This window comes from Megalobrama amblycephala, linkage group LG18, assembly GCF_018812025.1.
Source record: "Megalobrama amblycephala isolate DHTTF-2021 linkage group LG18, ASM1881202v1, whole genome shotgun sequence".
Taxonomy (NCBI): domain Eukaryota; kingdom Metazoa; phylum Chordata; class Actinopteri; order Cypriniformes; family Xenocyprididae; genus Megalobrama; species Megalobrama amblycephala.
Window position 1 is genome coordinate 11753185 of NC_063061.1, and position 22943 is coordinate 11776127.

General features: G+C 40.6%; 1 protein-coding gene across 10 annotated transcripts in view; it reads left to right on the forward strand.

Moving 5' to 3' along the window:
• gria4b (glutamate receptor, ionotropic, AMPA 4b) overlaps positions 1–22943 on the forward strand; it is a 118170-nt gene that overhangs the window by 56103 nt on the left and 39124 nt on the right. For all 10 annotated transcript variants that reach the window (XM_048165627.1, XM_048165620.1, XM_048165623.1 and 7 more), the window contains one exon: positions 11369–11608. In XM_048165627.1, coding sequence (XP_048021584.1) covers positions 11369–11608 — 240 coding nt within the window. The remainder of the gene's footprint in view (positions 1–11368; positions 11609–22943) is intronic.

Sequence of the window (22943 nt, forward strand, 5' to 3'; positions counted from 1 at the left end):
TTATATGATGACAGATTTTAATTTAAGCTTTTATTCATATATAAATGTTAATCATTACAATTATCTCATGTAAATATTTGCTCACTCAATGTAGGCCTATTTGTTTTTTTACAATGAGGTAGCTTGATTTCAAACTGAATTTAAAATGAAAACAGCAATAAAATAAGTACATAAACAAATTACTAACAATAGCACAGATAATAAATACAATAGAATAATTTAGAATAATACAATAGAATAGATAATTTTCAGGTCTAACAGCAGTATTCAGTTAAGAAACTGAATAATGAAACTGAAAGTAATCAAATAATCTTCATTGTAAAAATTAAATACGGATTAATCAATTACAGTTAATCAGTCAAGAGCAGGAAGTGATTTTCTCTTTGTCTTTTGTTTGATAAATATATACAACATATGAGAGTGGCATGTTTATTAGGCTGCTGTCCCTTTAAGACTTGACGCACACACAGATCCAAAATAAAGTTACACATGCATTTTCGTCCTGAACTGTTACATAACCGACTGTGTTTATGTTAATACTCAACAAGATGGGCATTGTGACCAGTGTTGGGCAGTAACGAGTTACTGTAATGCAGTTACTTTTGACAGTAACTAATACTGTAAGGCATTACTTTTTAAATAAATTAACTCTGTTACCGTTACCATATGGTGCGTTGTACGTTACTTTTTTAAATTAATTAATTTTGGCTGAAGTGTAGCCTACAGCCTGACGTGTTTACAGCAGTGACGCATTGTAGGATTGGTTGATGCCAACTACTGTAAACACGAAGACGCACTGTGGGCGTGTTTCCGTTTATAGAAGTATGTGCGGCAGTCATGGCGAGTCAAGGCGAGAGCAAGGCGAGTTTCTCAAAGTGGAAATATGCTCATTATTTCACTTTAGTTGAGCATAAAGACAAAAACCTTTTAGTCAAATGTAAGCTGTGTCTTTCTGGTTTGAAGGTTCTATCTATTGCGATAAAGGTCCGGCAGGGATGTCTCAGGTCCGGCAGGGATTGTTGGTGAGGGGAGTGAATTTCCAGCGCTCTCCCCACCTTCAATACCACGACCCTTGAGCAAGGCACCGTACCCCCAACTGCTCCCCGGGCGGCGCAGCAAAGGCTGCCCACTGCTCCGGGTGTGTGTTCACGGTGTGTGTGTTCACTGCTGTGCGTGTGCACTTGGATGGGTTAAATGCAGAGCACAAATTCCGAGTATGGGTCACCATACTTGGCCACATGTCACCATTAGTTGACTAATCACATTTATATTAATTTAATTTCTTAAATATTGGAGAGAATAAACTAATAATGAGCTTTTATGTAATATAGGCTATGCACTCAAGCGCACTCATAACGCTTGCCATAAGAACCGGCAAAAGTAATGATTATGAATATGAATATTTACACAAAAAAAAAAAAAACAGCAAGGAGACAATTTAATTGTTTATTAATAAAGTCATGTTTTCTGAATCAGTGTCGGCTGCAAAGATAAAGTTGACATTGCTGACTCTCATCATCTCTGCATATACTGGACGCGCCTAGAGAGAGAATGCACATTTCATTCGGATTACATAATCAGAGTAGACTCTTTTCGTTTTTAATTATTTCATTTTAAAATAGATATTTCAAGCTTTCTATAGATATATTTGTCATGTCTGTGAGGCAAGCAGCCTATACGCTTTCGGTTCATTTAGCCTATAAGTCGCGCTCCAGCTCACGCGCCAGTGATCGCGCCGGCGCATCCATGATTATATTGCCTGCTATATTTGCTTCTTATTTATTAAATCCAAGCAATTGGTTGATGAAACATTGGTTAAAATTAAGATAAAATTTTTACAAAACGAAATTCACTTTAAATAGAGGCTTTCTATAAAACAAAACTTAATGAAGTGGTCAAAATCATGTCTGACCCACTCCATGACTCCCGATATATTGCGCATCTTATGATGTATCTTACTCATGGTGTTCACTTTTCATAATCAAGTAAATGAATTTAAAACATAACATAGGACTATTTAAACATATATATGAAACTACATTTTCTTTAATGACAGTACAGAGAAATTTCATGAGCAAGAGCGGATCATGAGTCAAGAGTTGGGTCAAGAATTATTCTTAGACTTATATTTAATAATGGGGGCATTCAAGTTATTTGACATATTTTAATTTTTTTAAAGTAACGCAATAGTTACTTTCCCTGGTAATTAGTTACTTTTATAATTATGTAACTCAGTTACTAACTCCGTTACTATTTGTGAGAAGTAACTAGTAACTATAACTAATTACTTTTTTAAAGTAATGTGCCCAACACTAATTGTGACATTATTTTTGTGTGTATTTGACCGTTAATAAGCCGAGAAAAGAGCTCAATTTGGCACTCGTGAGCTGTGTGTCAGAGGCGGCTTTATTTTGTGTGTGCGTGAAATCTGCGGCCATGACTAGAATTATGCGCAATCCCATGAGGAATTCCAGACACGAACACACCAACACATTTAACCATAGTGAATGAGAGAAGGTGCAGCTGGTATCGGTGTATCGATACTGCTGAAAGGATCGTTTCAGATATTTCAGGATTGATACGTATCGAAATGTTGATATTTTTGACACTACTACCCAGTCACCCGACAATAAAATAAAGGGGGAAAAAAAAAACAAGCAGATTCTGTAGTGGGAATATCCATATCTCTTATGTAGTGACAGGCAGCAGTTTAGCCCTTAGAAAGGTTAGTTTTCCTCATGTGACCAGAGGACAGGTTAGGCCATTAGTATTGATAAAGCAGTCATGCACTGAAGGATGTTCTCCCAAACTGAAATAAGAGCCATCGCCCTCAAACTTCCTATCAAACCGCCTTTAAAATGGTAGATTCACCCTCACCTTAACTCACCTTTCTACAGTTTTCTCCATTATTAAATGGATGCTCTTTTTTTTGCCTTATTTTTCCATATTTTCTTGTCATAATCTTTAAAGTTCTGGTCTGAAGGAGCCCAGGCAGACAGGGACACCTAATCCATCTTTTCTGTCCCAGAGGCATTGTGGGAGATGAAGTCAAGCGCACTGCGAGTGAAGCTGTCAGCAGCGGTGAAGCGTGAAGCGGAAAGCGGGATCTGTTTTTCTGCAGTTCATGGTTTACATAGAATCAGGAGCCAGTCGAGCCTCACTTATCCCCGCCCCTCACGTATGCTAGGCTTTTAGGTGTCTGACTAGCAGGGTCAGAAGGCAAGACCTGCAAGCCGTTATTGCATCATAAATCACTTTGTTTGAGAATCCTGTATAGATCAAATGAATTAGAGCAAAGCAGATTTTTTTTTGCCTTTGGGGAACATTTATTTCGCAGATGCACTGATGCTAACTTGAAACACTCCTGTAAAATATCCATGCTAGGTATTGGTGATGTCAAGCGTCTGGCTATAAGCCCAAACAGAATTAAGCATGTTGTAAAAATGCCCTTTCTGTTTGGGTCAGTTTTTAAAGAAAAATGCTACCTCTGAAAAGGCTGCAAGGTTAGATTAAAGGGAAATTCATCCAAATATAAAAATCCTGTCATTATTTACTTACCTTAATGTCATTCTTAACCTGTCTTCTGTAGAACATAAAGAAGAGATATTTTGAAAATGTTTTTTTTTTTTTTTTGGCCAAATGTTGTTTTGGACCCCATTGACTTTCACTGTATGGACAAAAACATTCTTCTGAATCTATTCTTTTGCTTTCCACAGAACAGAAGAAAGTAAATTATAGAGGTTTGGAATGACATGAAGGTGAGAAAATAATGACAGAATTTTGATTATTGGGTGAACCGCCCCTTTAAATGTGCTTGATGTTATATAAAACAGAATGGAGATTGTGCAATCCACACACACAGAGACATGCATTGATTATGGAAGTGCAGGATAACTGCACTGACCTGCTTGTTCATTTGTGTGGAATGTTGGTGGAGGCGCTTTAGGGGCCATTGTTAGTGTGAGCCATAGCGAAATGGACCATTGCAGTGGGGAAACTGCCAATCACTGAGCTGCATCGTCGGAAACGGATTTCTAATAGAACAGTTGATAAAATCTAGCCCATTTAAAAACCAACCCTTTTTTTCACTCCTAAGGGGAAACATACAGCTCCACTTGAAACGCTGTGTGTTTACAGTATCCTGAGTACACACAAAGGGCATCTGAGCTGTGGCTTTTTGATAATGTCAAATAAAACCTACCTTGGGTTGTTTTCCTAAACAGACGTGGTCCCTTTAAAAAGGTCGGGCTGACAGAGAAAACAACTAAACTGGAGTTTCGCTTGTTGAGAGGCGGTTGCTGGATTGGAGAAGCGTTTGGTGAGAATCTTGCTAACGTAATTGCGGTCTTGATTGCTACAAGCAACCTCCATGTCCCCTTTAGCGCAACTACCTCCACCCTACCCCGACTTCCTTTCTCCCTAGGGAGATATGTGATGACTTTAGAAGATATCCAGCCCTGCAGATAGAGGAAGTGTCTTTTATGTAGTCTCAAGGCTAAGGCAAGATAAAAAACCCAACTGCGGTTTCCCCCAAAGGCCTGTCTGGTCACGAAACACCTACTTTACAAACACATTGAATTCCCAATGTCATTGATGATGCATTTGACACTATAGGGTGACCAAGACATCCCTATTTTTTGGTGATTCTACAAAAGGTCCATATTTATATAGTTTCTCTGCTCATGTCTCCATCAGTCACATTATATTTTTGCATGTACAATATATTGCTACAGTATCAATTATCAACTAATATCACAGCATTTTAGAATTGTAATTTATTTTATAGGTAGATATTGAATAAATATCAGACAATTTTAATATTGTTTGTATTTAGATATTAGAGATACTTGCACTCTTAAAGGGTTAGTTCACCCAAAAATGAAAATAATGTAATTTATTACTTACCCTCATGACGTTCCACACCCGTAAGACCTTTGTTCATCTTCAGAGCACAAATTAAGATATTTTAGTTGAAATCCGATGGCTCAGTGAGGCTATGACATTTCCTCTCTCAAGATCCATTAATGTACTAAAAACATATTTAAAACAGTTCATGTGAGTACAGTGGTTCAATATTAATATTATCCGCTTGTTAAGTCGTGACGTAAGGAACGCCGTTTCTGGGTCCAAGCCTCGACTCGTTTCACTTGAGAATGCCATCACCAGGGCCGTTTATGAGCGCTATTTATTCATATTAAACATTTAACATTTTAAAGTTAAACATTTAAAATATTTACAGTCTACACAACCGTCTCCGTGCTCACAGTGTCACAGACATTAATATTTTAACGATTTATAAAAGATGAATCACTTTATCGCCATCTGGGATTTTGGTATGGAGATAAAGGTTATGATTATAATTATTACACCACAGAAGTATTACACCACATCGTTTGTGTATATTAGCACCATTTGTTGTTTTCTTGTGGTATGAGATAGAGCGTTTGAACCTGGAAGCGCTGCAGCGTGACGTCAGACTTAACAACCGAATAAAACGATGAGAATATTTTTGGTGCACCAAAAAAACAAAATAACAACTTATATAGTGATGGCCGATTTCAAAAACTGCTTCATGAAGCAGCGTTAGGAGTGTTATGAATCTTTTGTGTCGAATATGATTTTGAACGTGTGTCAAGCCGCCAAACTGCTGAAATCACGTGACTTTGGCGCTCTGAAGCGTTGATTCGACACAAAAGATTCATAACGCTTCGAAGCTTCCTGAAACAGTGTTTTAAAATCGGCCATCACTATATAAGTCATTATTTTGTTTTTTTGGTGCACCAAAAATATTCTCATCATTTTATAATATTAATATTGAACCACTGTACTCACATGAACCGATTTAAATATGTTTTTAGTTCATTAATGGATATTGAGAGAGGAAATGTCATTGCTCCCTATGGAGGCCTCACGGAGCTATCGGATTTCAACAAAAATATCTTAATTTGTGTTCCGAAGATGAACGAAGGTCCTATGGGTGTGGAACGGCATGAAAGGCAGTAATAAATTACATTATTTTCATTTTTGGGTGAACTAACCCTTTAAAGTTAATCTTTACATCATAATGTTTTGATGCCGAAATTCTTATAAACATTTGATTGTACTTTTATTGAAGTATTTATATTTGTAATTTTATTTCTTAAAATATAGAGTTTTAATACTTTAATACTTAATTATTGGGTTATTGTATTGGCCAGGATTTTAATATCTAATTAATAGAATCAGTGTTGTCATCATGTAATTTTCCTTTATGTCCCAGGTTAATTAGTCTTCTCACAAATATGTATTGTCCCAATAAAGATAAGCAGTTTCAAATATGTGTTTTATAGCTATTCAGTGCAACACTTCTGTATTGTTTTGAATGTCACGATCAGCCAACAAGCATTAATTTAAGGCAACAATGGTGCCAAGTCCTCACAGTTCATAACAGAGTGTGCTGATGTATTTTAGTGTAGTTTGACAGTATTATATATACAGTACTTCATCACAGTACAGTACTACATTCATAATGGTCAAAATACACATTCATAGATAACTACCCTAGACATTTCAATTATATACTGGCCACAGAACTATATTTAATTTCAGAAATATGGTTGACTTACAGACATTTTTAAAAACTATCAATTACATTTTGTGTTGTTAATGCTGGAATACGGTTTTCTGTGTCCTGGTGCTATGTGGATTAGGATGACAGGAAACTGGCAGTAAAATTGGGGAAGTTGAAACAATTCTGTTCTCTTTGTGCTTAGTTTTGGGGCTAATATTCATTTGGAATATGTGGTGTGACATGCACTGTGAGAGAATGTATTCAGCAGCATTCAAAAGCGGGTTAACTGTGCAAATCAGGTGGAACAGAGCGACTGCAGTGTGAAAAATCTGCCGCAATCTTATTTCTCTCCCTGATTGGATAAACATCTAGCCTATGGGGTTGGGACTTGGTATGCAGGTCTCAGACAAAATTGTTTAAGTGGAGTGCAGATGTTGAAGGGCATGACAATGCGTGAGCTGTGTGTGTGTGTGTCTGTGGTTTCCACTGGTGGGTAAATTTAATGAGACCAAACATTACTGTTTTTAAAGCAATGATTTCCAACCAGGGAAATAATAATAATAATATTATACAATTAAAAATAATAATAAATTGAATTATTTAAAACTGAATTGTAATAGATAAAAATAATAGGCCTGTTCATTTCATGATTTTTCTGTTCTTTTTTGAGGAAAGAGAAAAAAATGTTTAAAACTTGTTTTTATGGCATTTGTGGCAGAATACATTTCTATTTCCACAAAAATATTATGCAGCTCGACTGTTTTCAACATTGATAAAAATAAGAAATGTTTTTGAGCAGCAAATCAGCATATTAGAATGATTTCTGAAGGATCATGTGACACTGAAGACTGGAGTAATGATGCTGAAATTTCAACTTTACCAAATTACATTTTAAAATATTAAAATAGAAAACAGTTATTTTAAATTGTAATAATATTACTGTCTTTACTGCATTTTTTATGAAATAAAAGCAGCTTTGAAAAAGTTTCAGAAACACTGTATGTTCTTGTCTGGCTCTTTATATAAAAATGTGCATATATCTATATATCTATATCTATATCTATATATATATATATATATATATATATATATATACTGTATATATATGTATGTGTGTGTGTGTGTGTGTGTGTGTATACAGTGGGTACGGAAAGTATTCAGACCCCCTTAAATTTTTCACTCTGTTATATTGCAGCCATTTGCTAAAATCATTTAAGTTCATTTTTTTCCTCATTAATGTACACAGCACCCTATATTGACAGAAAAACACAGAATTGTTGAAATTTTTGCAGATTTATTAAAAAAGAAAAACTGAAATATCACATGGTCCTAAGTATTCAGACCCTTTGCTGTGACACTCGTATATTTAACTCAGGTGCTGTCCATTTCTTCTGATCATCCTTGAGATGGTTCTACACCTTCATTTGACTCCAGCTGTGTTTGATTATACTGATTGGACTTGATTAGGAAAGCCACACACCTGTCTATATAAGACCTTACAGCTCACAGTGCATGTCAGAGCAAATGAGAATCATGAGGTCAAAGGAACTGCCTGAAGAGCTCAGAGACAGATGTGTGTGGTCCTGGTAAACCCTATGTTGTGGGGACATTTTGTGGTAATAGCAGAAATTTTTCACCTTGTGGGGACATATTTTGGTCCCCATGAGGAAAACCGCATATAAATGTATGTGTGTGTGTGTGTGTGTGTGTGTGTGTGTGTGTGTGTGTACAGGTTTATCTTACATTGTTGGGACCAAATGTCCCCACAAGGATAGTAAAACCTGAAATCACCTATATTGTGGGGACCAATCAGCAGTCCCCAGGAGGGAAGTGGATTAATAAACATACTAAATGATGGTTATTTGAAAATGTAAAAATGCAGAAAGTTTTCTGTGTTTAGGGGTAGGGTTTCGTGTAGGGCGATAGTGTTTGTACAGTATAAAAACCATTACGCCTATGGAGAGTCCCCACAAAGATAGCGAAACCGTGTGTGTGTGACTGGCCTCTGCTTCTCTGTGGGAATGATGCTCCCCACCGTCAGATCCAGGTGTCTTTCCGTTCCCTTCCCCCAATCCGAGGCAGATGTAGTCTGTGCAGTCATGGAGATAGTGCTTTTAGCACATCCATGATCAAAGAGCCTATACTTATGGCACAATAAGATCCTGCTAATAATCCACAATTACTTTCAGACACATGCTAGTGCAAATCAGAATCATACAAAAATAACTAACTACAACAAAGCACTTCAGCAATATGTAATTATGATACCATTGATTAGACGAACCTACATGTGTACAATGACAAAAATGCCCTCATTGCTGTGAGCGTACAAAACGTGTTGTTAGTTTTGACATGCCGTTGTCATTTTGGCTGTTTGTTCAGAACAGAAACAGGCAAGCGAAAATCATCAAAGCCAGGTGGTTTTTCCATTAGCGTAACTCAGTTAAGCTTCAAAGCTGAGAAGTCGGACTTGCTGCAAGAAAGAAATATGAAAAGGGGAAAGCTGACAATAACTGTAAGACTGTCAGACATGAGAGACATTTTCAGAGACAGGCCTGCTTAACTACTCACTTCAGACTGAGGCAGTAGATCAGACGTTGTGCTCAGTAGTGACTTAAGTTTCTAAGAATTGCAAAAACACAGAGAGAAGAAGCGTGGAGCTCATTATCATATAGCATATACAGTAGCCATAACATGAAAATAATTATTAGGTTATTGCAGGTTTTTTAATACAGTGGGTACGGAAAGTATTCAGACCCCCTTAAATTTTTCACACTTTGTTATATTGCAGCCATTTGCTAAAATCATTTAAGTTCATTTTTTTTTCCTCATTAATGTACACACAGCACCCCATATTGACAGAAAAACACAGAATTGTTGACATTTTTGCAGATGTATTAAAAAAGAAAAACTGAAATATCACATGGTCCTAAGTATTCAGACCCTTTGCTCAGTATTTAGTAGAAGCACCCTTTTGATCTAATACAGCCATGAGTCTTTTTGGGAAAGATGCAACAAGTTTTTCACACCTGGATTTGGGGATCCTCTGCCATTCCTCCTTGCAGATCCTCTCCAGTTCTGTCAGGTTGGATGGTAAACGTTGGTGGACAGCCATTTTTAGGTCTCTCCAGAGATGCTCAATTGGGTTTAAGTCAGGGCTCTGGCTGGGCCATTCAAGAACAGTCACGGAGTTGTTGTGAAGCCACTCCTTCGTTATTTTAGCTGTGTGCTTAGGGTCATTGTCTTGTTGGAAGGTAAACCTTCGGCCCAGTCTGAGGTCCTGAGCACTCTGGAGAAGGTTTTCGTCCAGGATATCCCTGTACTTGGCCACATTCATCTTTCCCTCGATTGCAACCAGTCGTCCTGTCCCTGCAGCTGAAAAACACCCCCACAGCATGATGCTGCCACCACCATGCTTCACTGTTGGGACTGTATTGGACAGGTGATGAGCAGTGCCTGGTTTTCTCCACACATACCGCTTAGAATTAAGGCCAAAAAGTTCTATCTTGGTCTCATCAGACCAGAGAATCTTATTTCTCACCATCTTGGAGTCCTTCAGGCGGGCTTTCATGTGTCTTGCACTGAGGAGAGGCTTCCGTCGGGCCACTCTGCCATAAAGCCCCGACTGGTAGAGGGCTGCAGTGATGGTTGACTTTCTTCTTTACCTCTCTCACCAAGGCTCTTCTCCCCCGATAGCTCAGTTTGGCCGGACGGCCAGCTCTAGGAAGGGTTCTGGTCATCCCAAACATCTTCCATTTAAGGATTGGAGGCCACTGTACTCTTAGGAACCTTAAGTGCAGCAGAAATATTTTTTGTAACCTTGGCCAGATCTGTGCCTTGCCACAATTCTGTCTCTGAGCTCTTCAGGCAGTTCCTTTGACCTCATGATTCTCATTTGCTCTGGCATGCACTGTGAGCTGTAAGGTATTGCATAGACAGGTGTGTGGCTTTCCTAATCAAGTCCAATCAGTATAATCAAACACAGCTGTACTCAAATGAAGGTTTAGAACCATCTCAATCAGAATGATTGAGATGGTTCAGAAGAAATGATCAGAAGAAATGGACAGCACCGGAGTTAAATATATGAGTTTCACAGCAAAGGGTCTGAATACTTAAGACCATGTGATATTTCAGTTTTTCTTTTTTAATAAATCTGCAAAAATGTCAACAATTCTGTGTTTTTCTGTCAATATGGGGTGCTGTGTGTACATTAATGAGGAAAAAAATGAAATGATTTTAGCAAATGGCTACAATATAACAAAGTGTGAAAAATTTAAGGGGGTCTGAATACTTTCCGTACCCACTGTATCTAATTAATATAATCAGTGTTGTCATACCCCAGAGTAAATACTTGCATGATATTTACTGCTCAGGTGATTGGCTCAAAAATAACCTTGCTCTTATTGTCCCAATAAAGATAGCAGATTTCAAATCACAAACTTCTATGCCAGATGAGAAACTCCCTTGAGATTGAAATGAGGAAAAATGCTAACAAATGACTTTCTCTTGATATTATTGCCCACCCTTGTGTTAAACAATGGCTTTTGTATTTTGTTTTCTTAATTAGACATTGATGCAAAAAGCTGGTAATAGAAATCATGTAGAGAATAAATGTACTTGTTCAAGTGGTGGAAGGGTCTCCCAGGCTGTTTCATTAATGTTTTGAACTCCTACGCAAAAGCGCTATACCAGAACACTAATGTAAGCTGGGTCCTAATGCACTGAAGTCAAGTAAATGTTCAGTACTCCCTCAGGTTTTGTGTAATTAATGTTTTAAGCATCTAACTCTCTCTTCCTCTTTGTTGTTGTGCTTTGCAGTCTGCTCGCAGTACTCGCGGGGTGTGTTCGCCATTTTTGGACTGTATGACAAGAGGTCGGTTCACACGCTAACTTCCTTCTGCGGCGCGCTACACATCTCCCTCATCACGCCCAGTTTCCCCACCGAGGGCGAGAGCCAGTTTGTGTTACAGCTACGGCCATCCATACGAGGGGCCCTTCTCAGCCTACTAGACCACTACGACTGGAATCGGTTCGTCTTTCTCTACGATACCGACAGGGGTAAGACAATAAAAAGCTCAGAAACACACTGACTCATGTTAATGCACATGTCCATTTGCTAGTTAGATCAGAGAAATGTTGAGAGCCAGTGGAAGTGTTTAACAGGTGTATATATTGGTTTTGAATGTTAAATGACTAAGTATTCTGCATAATATCTTAAAGGGATAGTTCATCCAAAAATGAAAATTTGATGTTTATCTGCTTACCCCCAGCGCATCCAAGATGTAGGTGACTTTTTTTCTTCAGTAGAACACAAATGATGATTTTTAACTGCAACCGCTGCCGTCTGTCAGTCAAATAATAGGAGTGAATGGGAACTTCTACTATAAGAGTAAATAAAACTTGCTTAGTCAAATCCAGATTAAACCCTGCGGCTCGTGACGACACATTGATGTCCTAAGACACGAAACGATCGGTTTGTGTGAGAAACCGAACAGTATTAATATCATTTTTATAGGCAGTGATGTCTCACGCATATACTTCAATGAGTACTAGACATTACTGCCATTGTCAGAGCGCGATCAGACCACACTAATCGAGTGCTAAACGCAGTTGGTGTTTTAGAGGTAAAAAAAATTATATAAATACTGCTCTGTTTCTTGCACAAACCGATTGTTTCGTGTCTTAGGACATCAAAGTGTCTTCATGAGCTGCAGGGTTTAATTTGGACTTGTCTAAGCAAGTTTTATTTACTCTTATAGTAGAAGTTCCCATTCACTCCTATTATTTGACTGACAGACGGCAGCGGTTGAAGTTAAAAATCATCATTTGTGTTCTACTGAAGAAAAAAAGTCACCTACATCTTGGATGCCCCGGGGGTAAGCAGATAAACATCAAATTTTCATTTTTGGGTGAACTATCCCTTTAAAGGAATAATTTTCCCAAAAATGAAAATGCTAATCATGTTGTTCCAAACTTGCATGACTTTCTATCTTCTATGAAACACATAAAGAAATTTTAAAGAATCTTCACATACCTATTTTACATTCAGCAGCAGTTCACAGTGAACACGTCTGTCAAGATCCAAAAAGGACAAAAATTACTATAAAAAGCTCCATAAAAGTCTGAAGCTATACAATTTTTGTATACAACAAGTTACTGAGTTACTGAGCCAAACTTGAGAAGCAAATCAATCTGTTTTGAGAACAAATCATTCTGTTAAGTCAGTTCTTTTTAATAAACCAGTTAATCTGGTTTACAAATCTAACTGGTCTCTTTTTTCATGCAGGACTGGAGATTAAGCTTTAAAAAGGATGTCCATATAAATCATGCACTGTATTCAAAGTCTTCTAATTCCATACAATAACTTGTGTGATGAACAGACTAAAATTTAAAGGGTTAGTTCACCCAAAAATGAAATTTCTGTCATTAATTACTCACCCTTATGTCATTCCAAACCCGTAAGACCTTTGTTCATCTTAGGAACACAAATTAAGATATTTTCAATGAAATACAAGAGATTTCTGAACCACACATAGGCAGCAACATCATTGCACCTTTCAAGGCCCAGAACGGTAGTAAAGATATTATTAAAATAGTCCACCTGACTACAGTAGTTCAACCTTAATGTTATGAAGCAACAAGAATACTTTTTGTGTGCAGAAACAAAACAAAAATAACTTTATTTAACAATTTCTTCTCTACTCTGTCATTCTCTAATGATATTAATATACTCATTAATGTGTGGTTCAGATACCTCTCGAATTGTCAATGTCAGTGTCAGCTTTATTTGTATAGCACTATTCAAACAACACGTTGACCAAATGTGCTTTACAACATCTCAGTATAAAAACACATTAATACAATATTAATAATAACAATAATACACACATTAACAATAATAAAATAAAAAATAAATAAATGAAAAATTATCAACAAGAGGGATGCGCCATGGCAAAGTGTGATATAAGTTGTATTGTAAAAATGAATTTCATCAAAAATATTGTCACAGACACGTCAGGTTCCACCTCACTTCCTTACCCACGCACTCAATCACCAGCATACTAATCACCGCCACCTGAAGATCATCAGCACCATCATCACCACCACTATAAAGCCACCACACTCACACACACTCACTGTCCGGTCTCGTTTGCACTACAGCACTTGTATGCTTACCTCAAGGACTCCCAACGACATACTTACCTGCTCCAGCGATCTCCTTCATCTCCTTCGTCTCCTGTTCTCCTCGTGTGCCTACCTGCCTGTGTGTGTGAGTGTCTCCACCGTCTCCCTCCAGTGCATCTCTACTTCAGTATCTGCAAGTTTGAAAAGGACAGTATTACATTCCATTCATCTCTCAAGAACCACATATCTTCTCACTATCACTCAGTGCTCTGCTTATTATGCAATAAACTCACCTGGTTTACTTTTACATCTGTCTCCGTGTCTCTGTACGTAACAGAAGACCGGACCATAACAACTTCACAGCATGAGCACCAACGATCCATTTCAAGAGCTCGTGGACGCGCTGCGCCGAGCACTCACACCACAGCCATCATCACCGTCATCCATCAACGCAGCTGCTTCCGCACCCACCATCACCGCTTCTTCCCCAGCATTCACTGCCAGTCCCATGGCCAAACCGGCGCCCTACAGTGGATCGGCGGAGGAATGCAGCGGATTCCTTCTCCAATGCGAACTGGTCCTGGAGATGCAGCCGCACCTCTACACTACCGACACAGCAAAAATAGCATTTATCATTTCGCAACTGCAAGGTAAGGCCCTGCAATGGGCAGACTCCCTGTGGACACAGAAGGGCCCTGTTGTCAAGTCTTACACGGCGTTCGTCTCTCACTTCCGTGAGGTCTTCGGGAAACCTCTGGCGGACTCTTCGACTGGTGAGAAACTCTATAATCTGAAGCAAAGAAATCTATCTGTTAACGATTATGCCTTGCAGTTCCGAACGCTTGCTGCCACCAGCGGATGGAATGAACAAGCCCTCATCACTACTTTCCGTCAGGGGTTGGAACCCAACGTGCGGCTGCATCTCGCTGCATACGAGGACTCGATGGGACTAGAACGCTTCATCCAACTCGCCATCCGCGTGGGTTCTCGTATGCAGTCGTGTCTCTTAGAGCACCAGGGCCAGTCATCCACCACCAACCTCCTCCGTCGGTCCGAGCCCGTCAGCCCTCCAGAACCAGCCACCGAACCCATGCAAATAGATCATTCACGTCTCACACCTAAGGAAAGACAAAGAAGGCTGACCCTGAACCTATGTTTATATTGTGGATCTCTAGGGCATGCTATCTCCACATGCCCATCTCGTCCTCCTCGGCCCGTGGTGAGTGCGATTTTCCCCTCCATTCAGAAAATGAAACCACTCACTACTATTGTAATTCTTACTGCTGCAAATGCCTCTATTCCAGTGGTGGCGCTCCTCGACTCAGGGTCAGCAGGAAATTTCATCTCAGGAACCCTCTGTCGTCAACTCAAGCTCAAGATCTCCCCGTCTCCGACTAGCTATCAAATCCACTCCATCACGGGCAAACCCCTGAGCCGTAAGAACATCCGTCATTGTGTGGGACCTCTTCAACTCTGTGTCGGCATTCTGCATACGGAGAATATACATCTGCTGGTTCTGGAGGAATCCACCGCTGACGTGGTTCTAGGGCGCCCGTGGCTGGAACAACACAACCCCACCATCTCTTGGCGCACGGGCGAAGTCCTGAAGTGGGGCGACCACTGCTTCCCAGACTGTTTCCCAGCGCTTCCCGTTCCGAAATCTCCACGCTCCAAGTCTCTCGCCATCAATGCCACGTCCATCGAAAGCCCTGTAGAGAAGCGCTCTGTGGATGTTCCCCCGGACTACGCCCCCTTCAGTGACGTCTTCTGCCCGCAACGCGCCTCCAAGCTTCCTCCACACCGGCCATGGGACTGTGCCATCGATCTGCTACCGGGTGAGCCATTGCCCAGGGGACGCATCTACCCCCTTTCACTACCGGAGGAGAAGGCCATGGAGGAATACATCAAGGAGGCACTCGAACAAGGTTACATCCGCCCGTCTACTTCCCCTGCTGCTTCAAGCTTCTTTTTTGTGGCTAAGAAGGACGGAGGCTTGAGGCCCTGCATTGATTACCGTGCCCTCAACAAGATCACTGTCAAATTCCGCTACCCACTTCCCCTCGTCCCAGCGGCCCTGGAACATCTCCGCGGTTCCACTGTGTTCACTAAGTTGGACCTCCGCAGCGCGTACAACCTCGTCCGGATACGTGAGGGGGACGAGTGGAAGACCGCCTTTGTCACGCCCACCGGACACTACGAGTATCTCGTCATGCCGTATGGCCTGGTCAACGCCCCCTCCGTATTCCAGGACTTCATACACGAGGTGCTCCGGGAGTTTCTCCACAAGTTCGTACTGGTATATATTGATGACATCCTCATCTACTCCCGGAGCTTGGCCGAACATCGCCACCACGTTGCGGAGGTCCTCCAACGCTTACGGCAATTCCGTCTCTTCCTTAAAGCGGAAAAATGCTCCTTCCACCAGCCCTCTGTCCATTTCCTGGGGTATATAATTGATCACAGTGGCATCCGGATGGACGAGGGGAAGGTCTCCGCTATCCAGTCCTGGCCCATTCCATCAACAATCAAAGAACTCCAACGCTTCCTAGGTTTCTCCAACTTCTACCGCCGATTTATCAAGAACTACAGTACCATCGTCAGTCCACTCACCAACCTACTCCGTCATCAGCCCAAGTCTCTGTCCTGGTCCCCACAAGCCACCAACGCCTTTCGAGACCCTTAAAAGAGCCTTCACAACCGCTCCCCTCCTCGTCCACCCTAACCCAGATCTCCCATTCGTCGTGGAAGTGGACGCCTCCACCACCGGAGTGGGAGCGGTTCTTTCACAGCAGCAGGGGACACCAAGTAGACTCCATCCATGCGCCTTCTTCTCCCGCAAGCTCAACCCGGCGGAGGTCAACTATGACATCGGTGACCGCAAACTCCTGGCCGTCAAACTTGCCCTTGAGGAGTGGAGGCATTGGTTGGAGGGGGCTACTCATCCCTTTCAAGTTCTCACTGATCATAAGAACCTAGAATATCTGAAAGCTGCCAAAAGGCTCAACCCTCGTCAAGCTCGCTGGGCCATGTTCTTCTCAAGGTTCAACTTCTCAATCTCTTATCGCCCTGGTTCTAAGAATACCAAAGCTGACGCCTTGTCTCGTCTCTACTCCCCTGAAGAAAAGCCTGAAGTTCCTGAAACAATTCTACCGGAGTCCATCTTCGTAAACCCGATCCAGTGGTCCGAGGAAACCATGCCCTCCTCCAATGCCTCCACACGCACTCCGCCGGGTTGCCCCCAAGGCTTGCAATACGTCACACGGGCACGTCGCACTCCACTCCTGCACAATACCCACTCTTCACTTGGCACTGGCCACCCGGGGGCCAATGAGACCCTCTCGTTGCTTAAACAACGCTTCTGGTGGCCCAACATGGCCAACGATGTCAGGAGGTACGTGCAGGGCTGCAGGGAGTGCGCCATTTCAAAGAGCCCACGCCATCTTCCCACCGGCAAGCTTCTTCCTCTGCCCGTTCCTGAGAGACCCTGGTCACACCTCGGAGTGGTCTTCGTCACTGACCTCCCTGAGTCTGACGGTCACACATGCATCCTGGTGGTAGTAGACCGCTTCTCAAAGTCCTGCCGTCTGATACCCCTGGAGGGTCTACCTACCGCCATGGCCACTGCTGAGTTGATGTTTAACCATGTGTTTCGCTATTACGGAATTCCTGAAGACATAGTCTCCGACAGAGGACCCCAATTCGTCTCTCACGTTTGGAAAGCCTTCTTCTCCCTCCTGGGTGTGACCGTCAGCCTGTCATCTGGGTACCACCCTCAGTCGAACGGGCAGACGGAACGGAAGATTCAGGAAATAGGCCGCTTCCTGCGTACCTTCTGTCACGGCCACCAGAACTCCTGGAACCAGTACCTGGGTTGGGCCGAGTACGCACAGAACTCCCTCCGCCAAGCCACAACTGGACTAACACCCTTCCAGTGCGTACTCGGCTACCAACCCCCACTGTTCCCCTGGGATGGGGAACCCTCCAACGTCCCTGCAGTCGACTACTGGTTCCGGGAGAGCGAGAGGGTTTGGGACTCAGCTCACAACCAACTGAAGAGAGCCCTGCGCAGACGCAAGATGGCAGCCGACCTTCGGCGCTCCGACGCTCCAGTATACCAACCGGGGCAGAAGGTCTGGCTGTCCACCAGGGACATCAGGATGCGTCTGCCCTGCAAGAAGCTGAGTCCCCGCTTCATTGGCCCGTTCACCATCCTTCGGCAGATCAACCCCGTCACCTACCGACTCCAACTCCCTCCACAGTACAGTAGGATTCACCCCACATTTCATGTATCACTGCTGAAACCTCACCACCCTTCTGTTGTTCCCTCCACAGAACCTGACGTGACAGCCGCCGAGCCCCCCCTTCCACTCATCCTGGAGGACGGCACAGCTTACGTGGTTCGAGAGATCCTGGACTCCCGGCGCCGTGGTGGTCGACTCGAGTACCTCGTCGACTGGGAAGGCTATGGCCCCGAGGAACGCTCATGGGTCCCCAAGAATGATATCCTTGATCCTATTCTGTTACAGACCTTCCACACCAACCACCCAGACAGACCTGCTCCACGCCCCAGAGGTAAGACCACCACGACGTCGGGGTCCGCGGCCCTCAGGAGCGGGCCGTGGGAGGGGGGGTACTGTCATAGACACGTCAGGTTCCACCTCACTTCCTTACCCACGCACTCAATCACCAGCATACTAATCACCGCCACCTGAAGATCATCAGCACCATCATCACCACCACTATAAAGCCACCACACTCACACACACTCACTGTCCGGTCTCGTTTGCACTACAGCACTTGTATGCTTACCTCAAGGACTCCCAACAACATACTTACCTGCTCCAGCGATCTCCTTCATCTCCTTCGTCTCCTGTTCTCCTCGTGTGCCTACCTGCCTGTGTGTGTGAGTGTCTCCACCGTCTCCCTCCAGTGCATCTCTACTTCAGTATCTGCAAGTTTGAAAAGGACAGTATTACATTCCATTCATCTCTCAAGAACCACATATCTTCTCACTATCACTCAGTGCTCTGCTTATTATGCAATAAACTCACCTGGTTTACTTTTACATCTGTCTCCGTGTCTCTGTACGTAACAAATATGCGTTCCGAAGGTCTTGCGGGTTTGGAATGACATAAGGATGAGTATAATGACAGAAATTTCATTTTTGGGTGAACTAACCCTTTAAGTACTTATTCACTGATAATCTTCCTCTCCAGTGGCTGTTAGTTTTTGCGAACGGACAAGCGAGTCATTGTCGGTGAGTCAGTTAAGTTGAATTTGAGAACAGAATCATTCCTATTTGGGAAGGAGACATGTAGAACTAAATTCAGAGTAAATGGTTCATTAAAAAGATATGACTCGGAAGAAAAAAGATTTATTTATTTTCTTTCCTTCATTGCTAGTTCTCTAATAAACTGTCTTGAACTTTCTAAAAAGATCTAGGGCAAGATTTTTAGTGAATAACAAATAAAATTGGAACAAATTGGTCTGTTCCTCACAAAAAGCTGTCATATGACTTCAGAGAACTTGGAAGATAGTGTATAAGTCATATGAATCAATTTTATGATATGCAATACTTTTTCACCAAAAACCTTTTATGTTCCACAGAAGAAAGACATGCAGGTTTGGATCAATGTGTTGGTGAGCATATTGGATATAATATAATGTAAATGTAGAAGTTGATTACTGTCAGCTATGTTGAGGAGCATTTGTCTCCTAAATCAATATAACTACTACTTTATTGGTTGTCTCATGGAGTCAGGTGACTAGGAATGATAAGCCACTCAGAATTGTATTTCCAGGGAGCTTGTTATTAAAAGAGAGCCTTATTCTCTGGAGACGGGGCCTGGTCTTAAATTCCCAGTTACACTAATGAGCAGTTTGTTGGCGAGAAACAGCCACTCTCTTTCTTTCTTGCTTGTCTGTCTCTCCTATCCTCTCCATCAATGTCTTTTCTTTTCTCGTCTTGTTCTGCTGTGTTAGACTGAGACTATCCCAGGAGCCCCGGAGGTGAGCTGTGGTTTTAGGTCTGACACACTTCTGAAATGCATGCACCGACTTCCTTTGAAAGATGAGCACAATATCCTCCTATCATCTGAGACTGTACTCATAAGGGCTCAATGCAAAATATCCTATAAATAACACAACTGATCTGTGTTGTCTCGTGCAAGTATAAGATGCGCTGTTCTCTGTCATATCACGGATGTCCCTGACATGCAGATTTCTTGGAGTTTCTATGATTGGTCCTCTCACATCTGCCACAGGCATGGTTTTTTTCACATCCCATATGCCACTTATTTGCAAAGTTTCCATATGGTGAGCTAAATCAAATATTTTTTTGAAATGTTAGCAAAATCAGAGCGTTCAAAATCCTTGCATCTACTTTTTCAAGTGCTTATACTGTCTTTTTTTTTTTTTTACATAAAGCCACAAAAGAGACTGCACTTTACAGTGATTTTTCTACAGATAAGTGATGTTTACCCATCCACTTTTATGTTGTGCCTGTAACCGTTATAAAATCTATAGGTGGAGGATGGACAAACTACAGATTATTGTATGTCCTCCTCCACACATTACAGTTTTCTCTTTTAAAACATGTTTAAAAATGCATTTCTGTACAAGTTATTGGTGATAATAAGCCTTGAGAGGCTTATTGCTTGTATTAAGCATGCAGCAACAGCAATATTATAAAAGAAGGTAAAATGTAGTAATAATACATTAATTGTAATAATATTTTATTTTGATTATTATTTTGATTATTATTCATACATTGTTGTTGTTTGTAATAATAATTTAAAAATAGTCTATCTTATTAGCTTATCGTTATTTGTATTTATAAATAATTATATACATATATACATACAAAGTAATAATTAGAATAAAAAACTGGCTGTTGATTGCCAAGCAGTGTATTAATATGCAGTGTGTTATTATATACGGTGTGTATTTATAATATGTAATGGTTTATAATAATAATAATAATAATAATTATTATTATTATTATTATTATTGTTAATAATAACAATATTAGTAATATAATAATAACTATTCCTATTAATATATTTATATACATAAATATATACATATATAAATTAAGAATTCTTGGAAATAAAAAGTAGGCTGTTTAATGTACTATATATATATATATATATATATATATATATATATATATATATAATGTTTATTATTATTAACAGTATTAGTATTATTAGCATTATTATTAACAACAATAATTATAACATTTGTTATAATAATAACTATTCCTTTTGTTATTGTTATGTGTTGTTATTATTTTAGTTATTATTTATTATTAGTTATTATTTATAAATATATACATATAAATTAATGATTGGAGTAAAAAAATGTATTACTAATATTTGTATTGTTTAAAAATTATAAGCATTGAAAACAACTTATAAGCCTACAACAGCTTATCCAGTTATAATTTAGAGACAGAAAACGATACTTATAAAAGGATACATTTGAGTTAGGCAAAAACTCAAGACTGATAGATGGTGTTTGAAAAATACTGGAGTGATTATATAGTGTAATATGGACTATGCAGTTACTTTTTGGGTGAACTATTCCTTTAAGACAAAGAGAACATTACAAAACTTGGTCAGTAGTAAGAAAAATTGCTCTTACAGTGCACCACTTCTGAAATGTCAGAAAAGACATTCGGGGTATCATTTTATATGTCCTACTGGTTGGCCAATATTAGTGCTTTTGTGGTCTTGAAAAGCACAGATTTTTTCCTCATGGTCCTTGTTTAGACTACTAGCTGAGTTGCTTTAGACTCAGTCTGCTGTGAGAGCTTCTGAGCAGATACAATCTGACCGGGATGCGGACATGATGAATGGTTTAGTGTAAGAGGTTGGCACTTCACTGCATTTTCATGGTCTGTTCTCCATCTCTTCTCTCTCTCTCTCTCTCTTCTCTATGCTTACCCCACATACACGCACATGCACACACACACACACGCACACACACACACACAGGGCTGCTTCCCCCTGCTGGGCTGGATGGAAGATGAGGGGGGAAGGGAGGACGCTGGCAGCAGCTGATTCTGGTTCTCATTGGTTCTTGCACACACATGGATATTCACATATGCACATGACACCCCAAGCTACTGATTTATCAGCTATTAATCAGTGCTCGATTCTCCACTGGAGGCTTGAATTATTAGCAGCAGAGGCTGAGATTCGAAATAGATGGCAGATGAATTTTCGCTCTGAGTTAGTGGTCGATCGATACTGCAGGTGTCTGCAGATATTGAGAGTGTAGAGCAGGTTTAGTGTGTTGCTTGTGAATGTGTACATAATCAGACTACTTGACTGATTGCTGTTTGTTTAACAGACTGGCATGTTGAAATGTCCACATCAACCATAATATACAGCGCTTTGATATGTTAATTCAAGGCTGTTTATGTTACACGTATCCCGAGAGCATCAGGGCACTATGGTTGCTCAACCAGCATTTAATGCATAATGATGCTGTATCTCAACTGGTACAAGCTTGATGTTGCAACACCAGGGTTGTGGATTTTTTTCCCCCACACATGCCGATAAAACACACACCTTGAAATGCTATGGATAAAAGCATTTGCCAGTCGCATGAATTTATCTTTTTTAATGCATTAAAAAAGCATGCTTTTAATTTCTGAAATGAAATTATATATATTTATTAAATAAATATTTTATAAATATATTTATTTGTTGGTTTGTTAGTTCAAGGGTTAGTTCACCCAAAAATGAAAATTCTATCATTAATTACTCACCCTCATGTTGTTCCAAACCCGTAAGACCTTCGTTTATCTTCAGAACACAAATTAAGATATTTTTGATGAAATCCGATGGCTCAGTGAGGCCTCTATTGCCAGCAAGTTAATTTACACTTTCAGTGCCCAGAAAGGTACCTGCTTTTTAAAACAGTTCATGTGACTACAGAGGTTCAACCTTAATATTATAAAGCGACGAGAATACTTTTGTGCGGCAAAAAAAAAAAAGACTTTTCAACAATATCTAGTGATTGTTTCGAATCAGTGGTTCGGAGCGCCAAAGTCACGTGATTTCATGCGATCCGAACAACTGATTCAAAACAAAAGATTCAAAGCAGTGTTTTGAAATCGGCCATGACTAGATATTGTTGAAAAGTCGTTATTTTGTTTTGGGTTTTTTTGGCGCAAAAAAAGTATTCTCGTCGCTTTATAATATTAAGGTTCAACCGCTGTAGTCACATGGCAATAGAGGCCTCACTGAGCTATCGGATT